The sequence below is a fragment of the Micropterus dolomieu genome, linkage group LG15 (assembly GCF_021292245.1).
Source record: "Micropterus dolomieu isolate WLL.071019.BEF.003 ecotype Adirondacks linkage group LG15, ASM2129224v1, whole genome shotgun sequence".
Classification (NCBI taxonomy): Eukaryota; Metazoa; Chordata; class Actinopteri; order Centrarchiformes; family Centrarchidae; genus Micropterus; species Micropterus dolomieu.
This window is the reverse complement of record NC_060164.1, coordinates 7,043,018-7,054,618: the sequence shown is the minus strand read 5'-3', so window position 1 is coordinate 7,054,618 and position 11,601 is coordinate 7,043,018. Positions and strand designations below refer to the sequence as shown.

Genomic DNA, 11,601 nt, shown 5'->3' with positions numbered 1-11,601 from the left:
GAGGCAGAATATTGTACCTTTTACTCCATCAGCTTTCATACATATTAAAATGTTTCACATAAAATATATCATTATCTTAAAAATATGATGCATTGATAAATAAAAATACCCAACACGATTTAAAGTAGTGAACACCAGCTCCTTGGCCAGCTGCTACGTCAACATTCTTACATGTTGTTGCATAACAAATGATGATCCAAAAATATTATATATAGTTATATAGACTTCTGAAAGGGGTAAATCTGCCTAAAGAGTACTCTTACTTTTGATACTTTAATCTTGTATTACTGCCAACATATCTGTGGCATGAATTCTGAATACAGAATTTTAACTTGTAATTGAGTATTTGTATATTGTGATATAGATTTTAGACTTTATTGTCCCCAAGGCTACATTCACTCCAAATGGCAGAGAAAACACCTTCCTACATTTCAAGTTCAATAAAGATAATCCATCACTGTGAATGAGAAGCAGACGATCACATTCAGCAAAGCTGCATTTGAGCACTTTTATCAGCCTTTCATATTTTAAAGGAAGCAGTGTATGTTTTCATGTTAATGTGGGGGAGACTCATAGTCATATTTTACCCACCTCTCTTTTCGCTGCTATATTTCTGGTCACAGCTGTCATATGCAATTCACTTTCCACCTCCACTGCAGCAGTTTGAGATACGATAACCTTGATGTGCATTTTACAGTCTGTGATTTTTGGAACCACCAGGTTTGGCTCAGATGATATACGAGTGTGTTTTCGATTGAAGCTAATAAAGCTGTCTTGGTGATTTCTTTCAGACATGATTACCCGGTACCCCACTCTGTGGACGGAGCAGGTTCGCAGCCGACAGAACAATAGAACCAGATCACCATGTGAGTTTCAAAGACCACTTTTTCTTTAATGATGGCGCTCGGGTGTTTGCAAACCTCAACTGAAAGCATGCTCTTTTTCCTGCTTGTGTGAGCAATCGTGGTTTAAGGCTGTTCCTGTCCTTTAAGGACAGCTGGTGGGTTGTGAAACCAATACATCTTGGTGTTGGAGTGTGTCAGGCTTTGAGGATCTGCTTCTCTGTGGTTCTTCGCATTGGAGCGTATCTGTAATTATCAGCACATGGCACAAACACAGGATCTCCTATTCTTTTGGCTGGCCCATTCGACTCTTCTCTTACACACATGCACATTTATCTTATTGTACAAATCAGTTGCCTCTTTGCTCTTTGGGGAAATATGTTGCTTTTTGCATAAAACAATGCTATTTTGAGGCCAGCCTCAAGATGAGAACTCTGTGTGCGTGTGTGCATTTGTGTGTGAATCCCATTATCATAATTTACAACCAATAAAAGAGCCTGAGAAATGCAGCATTGATGGTTTTGATTACCATGTGCTCTTTGGGGTATTGGGGTGAAAAAAAAACACCCGTCCCAACAAAGAGAGCCCATACGGAGGAACTGGAGCGAAGAGAGTCGGTTGAGAAAGCGGGGAGGCATTTCATTTGGTTTCTTTTGTGTGGGTAAAGATGTCTAATGAAAATAAACAAAGAAAAGGGATATGCATAATCCCGCAGTAGCTTCCGAGCCTTGAGGCGAGCAGCGAAGAGAGGGAGAGATTGGTGATGAAAGCCCTCATGGCCAGAAGAGCTCTACTTTCATCCCTGACTTTAATGCTCAAATCTCTGTTGGAGAGCCGCACGGCAGAGATGAGGCAAGTACACAGGAAAATAAAGTCTGATTAGATCCTGCTGAGGCTCTGCAAAACACCATCTTTCTCCCAGTTGAAGCAGCTGCATCCTCTGCACGTACGGATAAAAGAAAGGACCAGGCGCTGCATTTTTCCCTGTGAATTTTGAACATGTAAACATATAGATCCCTAGTACTTTACAGTACCCTGCAGTAGTGTGTCAGTGTGTGGGTGTATGAAGTTGAAGGTCCGACTGACCGCTGTTCTGCTTTTGTCTTGCCTGTTTCTCTCTCTGTCACACACATCCACAGAGGGCAGTTGAGTGTCCAAATATTTACTTAACTTAGGGCATAGGGAGCTGTACTTAGTCATTAGCCCGTTAATGTCCGTAAACAGTGCTACGGGGGGCTGATATAGCAGTCTACACACACTGTCTCCGAGCACTCATCCTACACCCTTTTGTCTTCTCCAATGCTCCAACCTCCTCCTCCTCTTCAGGGATGTCTTAGCAATGCACTGAGTGTAATGCCAAAGAAATTGATTCAAACTTTCTGTATGTTGTATAAATCCAAAATGTGTTAGCTAGATCTGGGAAGGAGTGACTCTTATTCTTAACTTTAAACAAACGCTCTTCTTCTCATCAAGTGTCTGTCTGGGGTCACACAAGTCACACAACCTAGACCACCTAAGTGACTGCTGAGTTTACCGACGATGTGTGTGTGTATCTGTATATGTGTGCATGACCTATCTACTGACGCTTCCGCTGATTCCTGTATAACCTCTGACCCTTCTGTCCAGCCTCATCATGTGACCAGGAGCAGCAGTCGGCCCAGGAAGAAGCGAGGCAACACAAGAACGATGCTGTTTTTGTACCAGACTGTGCCCAAGGAGGACTGTACAAGCCCGTCCAATGCCACCCCTACACCGGCTACTGCTGGTGTGTGCTGGTGGACACCGGACGGCCCATACCTGGGACCTCCACCAGGTGGGAGAGACTTCACCTATGCAAAACTCACATGTTATATGGCCATTTGGTGGCTTTATAAAGACTCTTGGAACCTATTGCTCGGTGCCTTTGTGGTAAGCAAACCAGGCAGTTGTAACACAAAGCAGCTAAGTGATCACAGCCACCCTAACACAGAAAAGTGGCTCAGCATCTGAGGGTCTGCAACCCTGCAAACTTTATAGGACATTCTCTTCTTGGAATAAATTGTTAGAAATAAAGCAGCTTTCAGACAACAAAAAGAAGCTTCTTCATTTGAGACTCAGAAAATGCACATAAGTCTGACACAAGCAGACAGACAGACATCTCCATTGCAGATGAAACAGTGACTCAGTGGTCTGGTGAGCAGCAGGTCAGAGGTCAGAGAGGCTGGCAGAGTGGGGCACTGGTACACACTTGTTGAGCAGCGAGGCTGGGTATCAGATTAACAAGGCTTCAGGCAGAGTGCCAGACAGCACATTAGCACACATATGGAAGCCTGGATTTTCCCCCTTCTCGCTCCTTGTCCCAGGCCAGCTTTTGGCCCAGCCGCACAGCAGCAATCGGGGCTCTGCTGGCTCTCCAAGGGAGGCCGTGAAAGCTTCCTTGTGTCCCACGCTCCCTGTCTGCCTCTCTCCCTCTATCTCTCACCCTCCCTCCCTCTTTTTGTCCTCATACCAGCCCCTCCCCTCGTTTTGGATGTGTTTCACAGTCTCTGGTTCGCCACAAAACAATTATTTGAATCCCAGAGATTTTGCTGTACGGGGGTGATTGGAAAACATGGGATTCCTATCTGATTTTATAGTGAGGGTAGTTGCGCTGTTATAAACAATCCTTTTCACCCATTTCACTTTGAATGACTTGGCATTTTCTCACATGGTATATTCTCTGTCACAGGTATGAACAGCCAAAGTGCGATGGCAACGCCAGGGCCCACCCAACTAAACCCAAGGACCATTATAGAAGCAGACATCTCCAAGGTAGGTCTCTAAAGTCTGGACTCTGTTTCTGTTTTTCCTCTCTGCTCAGACCACATGGTGAAGTTCTTCAGCAGTCGGCCTCCAACTGCTGCGAGCTTCCAAGGTTGTGATAACAGGGCGAGTTTGTGTGTGTGTGTGTGTGTGTGTGTGTGTGTGTTTGTTGACATCATTAGCACTGTTGGTCAAGGAAATGCTTGATAAAGAGTTGAGGATTGCCAGATACTGCCCCTCGCTGGTCAATAAGCAAGGAGACAGAGACGGATTGGGGTAAGGATTAATCTTCAACTGACACTGGAGATGGAGGATAGTGGGATGATAGCACGGGGGATAAACAGCGGGCAGGAGAGGTGGAGATAATGGATAATTGGACAGGTATTGATAAGAAGGCTGACAACACTGTTGATAAGTAAATTGAGGGCAGGAGAGGAGTTTGGGGGGGGTGGTCATGGGGTTGGCTTAGTTACAGGTGAGGCTGTGTTAGCTGTGTAAGGTGGGTGTTTGACGCTACCAAACTGCAGAATTAAAATGTTGATATATTTGAGAAGTATTTACAAATGGATTGAACTGAAGATGGATAAAATGATCTTGTGCCACATTTTTTTAGGCAGATTTATATAATAATAGTGCAAATAAAGGGCTGCTTTCACTTCAGCAAATTACATAAAACAACATTAAATTTGTAATCATCAAGGATATTTCTTTCTTTTTTTTTCCTTTTCCTTTTTTTGTTTTATGGCTACCATTCCACCTACTGATCTAATTTCTGAGATAAGTTTTAGTTTTAACAGTACTTGCATGGCTTGTCCTCATCATAAAACTAATGATAGGCAAAGCAGAGTTATAGCTTTCAGGTGCATACAACCAAATTTAGTTCAAAGCTGAACGGTGTTTGGCAAATTAGCTGTTTTTTGGTGGGTTGGTAAACATGTTAATAATCCAAGCAGCATATGAACAGGGCTGCCACTGTTCCCGTCCCATCCACTGCTGTTTATGTAACAGAACGCCGGGCCAGAGCTGCTCTCTGCTCGCAGGTGCTGCATTTAGCAGTAGCAGAGCAGCACTCTGTCTCTGTTCCGGCATTGAGGACTTTTGTACAGTGTGTGTATAAAACAGTGAGAATAGACAGTCACAGATGAATGCTCCTTAGACCAACGAATGTTACTCATCTTTGCCTTCCAGTGGCACTGGTGGTGTATATTATTGCTATGATATTGAGCAGGAATAATTACAGTGTGTAACTGTCAGCAGAAAGTGTAAGGTGGCAATAAGGTGGAAAACTGCCTCAACTATCCCAACCAAACACCTCCTAAACACGTAGTGGTAGAACAGAAAACAATGTACTTATTCAGCCATGCAATCACCTAACACACCTACACTAGCACAAGTACACAGACTTCATTCTAAACCTGTCAAAAAAAACCCTGCACCGTATCAGCCAAGTCTCCAATTATAAAACAGACCAGGACACAGTCAAAAAACACAGCATCTTGTTTTCTTTATGACCAATTGGGTCAATGGCTGTAAACCATGTCACTGTATAATCCGGGGATGATTATAATTATAAATGTTGCCTTCACATTGCTGCAGCCCATTTTCTGTTGAAGCGCTGGTGTTGAGAGGTTTATGGGGCGACATGCGAGAAAGGAGAACTTTGCCCTGAAAGAGGCAGGAGAGGAAAGCTGAGTATTTGGCTAGCCTTCTCCCCCGAGCGGGATCATGGGATAGCATTGCGGCTGCCATCGGGAGCTGCGGCTGTGAGTGCTGACAGGGCTCTGCCCCATGTGGCTCCATAGGAAAACAGTGTTTCTTATTGACAGTAACACACGGGCACACACATGCAAACATGCATTTACTGGCCAACTTTTTACAGCCAGCAGATATATGTACAGTGGTACAGATCTTAGCTTTTCAGCAAGAAAAAATATCATTTGAGGCTCTCTCAACTTGATTCCATCCTGCATCTGTCAAACTTGGGTATTACATAATTATAATCATTATGGAATAAGACAGCAGCCGTTTGCTTCTGCAGCCTTGAACTGAACGGAAAATGTCCAGACTCAGTTTCCTTTGAATGACAGCAGGAACATTTGTGTCTTGCCCCTCAGCTAAACTGTGTCTAGACAGACAGAAGCAGATCTGTCCCGTGGTCACAAGAAAACCCTTTGCTGCCAAGAGGAAGGGACTGGTGCCATACCTGATGTCTTCCCATTTGAATGAACTGCAGACACGCTCAGATTCCTGAAGCATTACAGAGAGGGCACATTCTCTCCATGAAACACACTAAACCTCAAACAAGTCCAACTGCATCCCACAGATCTCTCTTTAGTCAGAAGCCAGATAAAAACACATTGCCTTCTGTGGGTGTAATTGTGTGACTGTCTAGACTAATTTACCACAAGAGGCTCCACAAGGCACCAGTTTGGCCATTAACAGGTGGGTCAGATATTTTACTGGGCTAAGGCCAGGGAGGGCCTGCTAAAACTTAAGTGCAAGTCTGTTCAACACGTAAAGAAGACTTTGGAACAGTTTGGACATGTGAATGTTTCAACCCTCCGCTCTGTGCAGGCTGCTAAAGCCCTGCGCTACTTGGGAAAGGTGGAGTGAAGGCTGGATGTTTATGCCGATGCTGGTCGCCACCTGTTAGAGAGGGGCAAAGCATGCTATTATCTCCAACACAGGAGAATCTGGCCCCGCAGGCCTGGGCCATAAAAAGAGCAGCAAACTGCGGAGAATTTCTTATTCTCCACAGGCAGAATAGCAGAAGGAAGTCGGACTGTGAGAAAGCTGAGGAGAGCCTGGAGAGGAATCCAGGAATCTCTCATGCTGCTGTAGCCTTCAGCTCTTCCAGAACAACCTTGGCCTCCACACTCTTAAAACTATATGGCTTAACAGACAATTACTATCATTAGAATCATTCCACCCCAGTTGTCGCTCAATTCTTTCCTGTCATTGTGCATGTAATAAGGCTTCTCTGTTGGTTTTAGTTGGGTAGTTAATGATAGATTTTACCAATAGGTTTATGGGCTAATTATATCAGCGTCTTCTCTAGCTGACATTTCAAATAGTAATCCCACCGCACACTGAAGATCAGGTGTTGAGTTGTGTTGGTCTCTTGATGCATACCTTTAAGTCAGACGTCCCTCAGACAAACTTCAGACAAGTGACAATGTGTCTGTCAGGACTGTTTCTGGTTTCCTTGATGTATCATGTGAGTCTCAGGTGCTGTATGGAGCCTCTTGTCCATATATACAATGTTCAGTAACATCTTCTGTGCTCCAGCTGTCAAAACCACTCAGGGGCCTCCAGGATGATTGGCAGGTACCCTCTTCCTTCTCCAGATGAGGGGAGGTCTGACACTTAATGAGAGGGAGTAAAAGCCAACTGTGAGAGTGTTGTTTAGGTTTATTTTCTCCTCTGCCGTCTTTATGTGCTGTTCATGTTAAAATTACGCTTCTTGTTACATGGCGTCCCTCCCAAAACATTTATTAGGCCACCTATGACGGCAGCATTCTACATTGTTGTAATGCTGTAACATATTTCTGTGTTTACTCATATATATACACTTACTTCCATATGAAGTGCATAAGGCATACTCGCACACACACTCATTCATGTATCTGTGGTTTATTTTCCAGGGTGTCCTGGGGCAAAGAAAACAGAATTCCTGACAAGTGTTCTTGACGCGCTGTCGACAGACATGGTGCACGCTGTCACAGATCCAGCATCTGCCGGAAGGTATGATATTCGCAAGTGGATTTGTCCAACTTACGCTCATTGATGACCATCAGTGGGTTCAGTCATTTACTCGAAAGGCACAAAAGTATTTGGTGCTATAGACAGAAAGCTGAATGAAGTGATGGAGGAGCGATTGTTAGCTGATGAACTGATGAACTGATGAATTGATATCTGTGATTTAGTATGGCCGAGCCCGACCCCAGCCACACCCTGGAGGAGAGGGTGGTCCACTGGTATTTCAGTCAGCTGGACAAAAACTCCAGTGGGGACATTGGAAAAAAGGAGATCAAGCCCTTCAAACGCTTCCTGCGCAAGAAATCCAAGCCAAAGAAGTGTGTGAAGAAGTTTGTGGAGTACTGCGACATCAGCAATGACAAGGCGCTGTCTCTGCAGGAGCTGATGGGTTGCCTCGGGGTGACCAAAGAAGAGGGTGAGCTGAACAACACAGCCTAATGTCTAAATGTAATCTCCTGCACCAAAATAAACTGCTCCTGCTCCTGTCTTCAAACTTAGATATTGATAGATAAAACATGATAAGCATGACAGTCAGAGGGTAAAATAGAATAGTGCTACAGGATTTTTAAAAATGTACTCTTTGCTAACCCCCTCCCTCTATACAGAAATTGTCCTAAGAATAGCAATAATAACCGTAACTAGACACAGTCAAGCTTTGAATTTATCCACATACAGAAACGTTGCAGATGGAGCTGTAGTAAGCCTGACAAAAGTTGGAGGGAGTCTTTTGTATCACTGTTTCAGAATCATAAATATAAGAGCAAAGCATAAGTAATGTAACAGTAGCCTTTAGTTTGTGCATCATTCCAGCACTGGATTACCCCTTTGTAGGTTTATCATTTCCATACAAGTCAGCCGGAAACACTGGATAAAAGAGTTTTTAACCAGCGGATAAAGCTATCAGTTAGTAGCTAGCTAACTACAGCTAATACAATACTTCAGCTGGCATAACAGATTCATCTGGGAGATGTGTGTGAGCGGCGAGTTCTCAAAGTCTTTATTTTTAGACTAAAAGTGCTCTTTTAGTCTAATAAATACATAAAATAAACTCAGAAAATTTAAAGAAGGGAAATATTCTTACACCTATGTTCCTTATCAAACTGAAAAATACAACCATACGCCTTCTGTATTCAAGTTTCTCTCTTTCACGGAACTAATTGCCTTGTCTACTCACCATAAAATAAACTTCATTCAAACTCAAAATACAAAAAAAAAGAAACAAAATAAAACTCACTAAAACTGTCTTGGTTAGTCTTTCTCACTGTTCCAACAATCGCCATCTCCGATTTGGTCAAAACAAACCCTTAATTCAGAGATAGAGAGATAGATGTGAAAATATTCCACAAGCTGTCACAGCATCTCTGATGCCTGACCTCCCTCTCGCTCCTCTCCTACTTGATGCCTCTGCTGTTCCTGCCTTGACCTGCCATGTCTTCGTTGTCCCCAGAGTCAGAGCCTTTGTAAATCACCTCAGTACTGTATTCCCTGTTGTCAAACTGGTCTCCCTTGGTCTTAAAGGCTGTGTTCAGTTCACTGGGAAGCTGCTGAAACCGGTTCCATAGCCCGCTCGTCCAGGATCCTGTTTTGGTGTTCATTCCAGACTCATTCAGCTACTAGGGCCACTAAGTTAGCTGCACGAAAAACTGAGCTAACTAGCTGACGGTAGTTTTGACCTGATATGTGATATGCTGCGCTCTATTTTTTTGGGAGCATGAATTCAACAGGTGGAGCGTAGCCTCTTACACATTGTGCCTCTTAAGGTTTATATGACTTTTTGTCTCTCAGGGGCCAAACCAGGAGAAGGCTTACCTTCCAGTAAACTAGTAAGTAAACTACTCCCTCCACACTAGTGAATAAAATGGCTGTAAGAGAACTGGTGGCTCATCTAAAGTCTGACTGTAATATTATTTTATCTGTGTTGACTGAGGTAGGAATATATAGTCATTGAACAAGTTGTCAGACTAATTGCAAAGAACCAAAGGTATATGTCAAACTCATATCACTTTAATTTCCTCTCCTCAGAATCCCTCGAAGAAGCAAGGCTAAGCCAGCAGCTGAGATTTCCCCTCCCGCATGGAGAATCTGCCCTCACCAATCGGCAATAATGGAAACCATAGTATTTGCACTTTGTACTTTAAAAAAAAAAATGTAAATTCACTTTGTAGAAATATGGTATTTAAACAGACTGCTGAATCTGTGAATGATGTAGTTAGCTTTTTGTGTCCTGACAAACATTATTTAACACATACAATGTATGTGTCCTTTGTGTCAAAAAGCAAACTTTTCAGAGTTGTACAAGTTTTCATGTTTGATATTGCATTTTGTGCCCCTTCTCCTGTGTACTTTTCTTCTCACGTTGATGATGTTAAAGCGGATATTTGGATGGTTTGCTACACTTGGCTACAATAATTTAGACCATACAATCTTTCATGTACTGACCTATAGCATGTCTTCCTAGGCTTTGTACAGCAGTTTGCAAGAACGTTTTAAACATACATCATAAAAACATCCTACATGTTCACATGTATTCATGTTTATTAGAAATAAAGAACTCTTTTATACTTGTTGTTCTCTGTGGGTCTGCCAGTCTTAATGTGTCAAAGAAGATTAATTGGATCAGCAAATTCCTTTTTGTTTCTCTCTAATCCAATTAGTCTTCTATATTTTCCTTCTCGTTATATAAATCTTGTAATGTCACTCGTTTTGTGTCTTCAATAAAACACCTTGTTGACACAGTCTTTAGGAGCCAAGTATTAGTCATACATAGCAACGATTGTGTATCATCCCATTTTCAGACAGCTTGCCAATTTCCCTAAGGCAACATTTTGGAATTGGAAAAACGGATGGTACTTATTTCTGTTCTCGTCACAGATTTCCGACGTAGGCTGAAGACAGATAAATGTACCAATCTCGGCTGTGTGTAGCATGAGTGCCCATTAAAAGGGTGTGAACATGTGTATTTGCATAAGGTATACTTACATGTATACAGTAAATGTACACTTGAACAGTCAGTAAGGTATGAATGGATTCATTCTTAAAGAACAACATTCGACTCAGGGCAAACTTGACACATTACACTACTGTACATTGTTCCTGGCTGATTATATTGGGGCTACTAAGTGGTAAGCCGTGGCTTTTCACACAGAAAGTCCCCTATAGGGCTGAGCGACTGACCTCAGACTGACCTGCTTACTCAGGCTTAGCCTCTAATTTATGATTAACACATCGGCCTCCTTTCCGTGATATAATCCAGCCCAATGGTCTGGTTTTAACACCCCAGGGGAACACAGCTCTAAGATGGTGGATTAAAGATGGATAACCTATGGCCTTCTTAAGCACTTTCTCTGTCCACAGCAAAGGAAAAGTTAAGTGTGAAGTCCTATGCAGCAGGGATTTACACATGTTTATTCCCCAGAAACAAAAAACAAAAACCCAGTTTATAAGAATACTGCTAACCTAGCCTTTCTGTGCATTTAAAGCCATTTAGTGTTCCTTATTTACTTGCTAAAACACAGTCTTCTAATTATAAACTCCAAAGCTCCATCTTTTTGCAACGTCCCTAATTTCCAACCATGTTCCTTGCTTAAATCCCCCTGAAAGTAGCACCATGCCCAGAACAACATTTGCTTTTCCCAAACAGCCATGTAATCTGTTAATGTGGCAATGCCGCTTACAGGTGTAGCAACGCAGAAGCTACACCTTACTGCTCCTCTCCTCATCTACCAACCTCACCTAAACCTCTAGCCAATCCCTCAATTGCTGCTGAAGCTCCAATCTCCACCCAACACAATGCTAAAGCCTTGTCATGTGTGATTTCTATTCCCCTGGGCTGAGATGCACGTAAACACCTTTTACGATTTGGCTGGATGTCAAGGCATGGTTTTCCGAATATGTTCCCCTGATGGCTTGGACTCTTGCCTGAACTGATGGAGTGGTTGAAGAAATGCATCCATCCATTTTGGCATGGTTACCAGGACGATTGGCGAGGCCTCTCCATCTTCTGCTCCTCAGTCCTGCTCTCTCACTTCTCTCACTCACACATGCACAAACACACTCCCTGAGTACAGAGATACCATTGAGCGGGATTTGTGGGCACAGTTTGTGTGCTTTAATGGGCAAGAGGAGGCACCCGATCTCACCACTGGCAGGCCCCGCGGGCTGTGGACTCATGAAGAAATTACTGTCAAAAGCCATCAGGGCTTTAATAGCCTCTGGCCCA

The 11,601-nt window shown here is 43.1% G+C and overlaps 1 protein-coding gene across 3 annotated transcripts in view; it reads left to right on the top strand.

The window, feature by feature from the left end:
* The window catches only part of smoc2 (SPARC related modular calcium binding 2), a 23,915-nt gene extending 13,972 nt beyond the window's left edge, over nucleotides 1-9,943 (top strand). For 2 of the 3 annotated variants that reach the window (XM_046070594.1, XM_046070593.1), the window contains exons 8-13: nucleotides 2,469-2,655; nucleotides 3,550-3,632; nucleotides 7,268-7,367; nucleotides 7,550-7,797; nucleotides 9,168-9,205; nucleotides 9,405-9,943. In XM_046070594.1, the coding sequence (XP_045926550.1) occupies nucleotides 2,469-2,655; nucleotides 3,550-3,632; nucleotides 7,268-7,367; nucleotides 7,550-7,797; nucleotides 9,168-9,205; nucleotides 9,405-9,428 (680 nt within the window). In that variant the 3' untranslated portion in view covers nucleotides 9,429-9,943. Of the gene's footprint in view, nucleotides 1-2,468; nucleotides 2,656-3,549; nucleotides 3,633-7,267; nucleotides 7,368-7,549; nucleotides 7,798-9,167; nucleotides 9,248-9,404 lie in introns of those variants that run through there. The other variant, XM_046070592.1, reaches the window with a different exon arrangement.
* The last annotated feature ends 1,658 nt before the right edge of the window (nucleotides 9,944-11,601 follow it).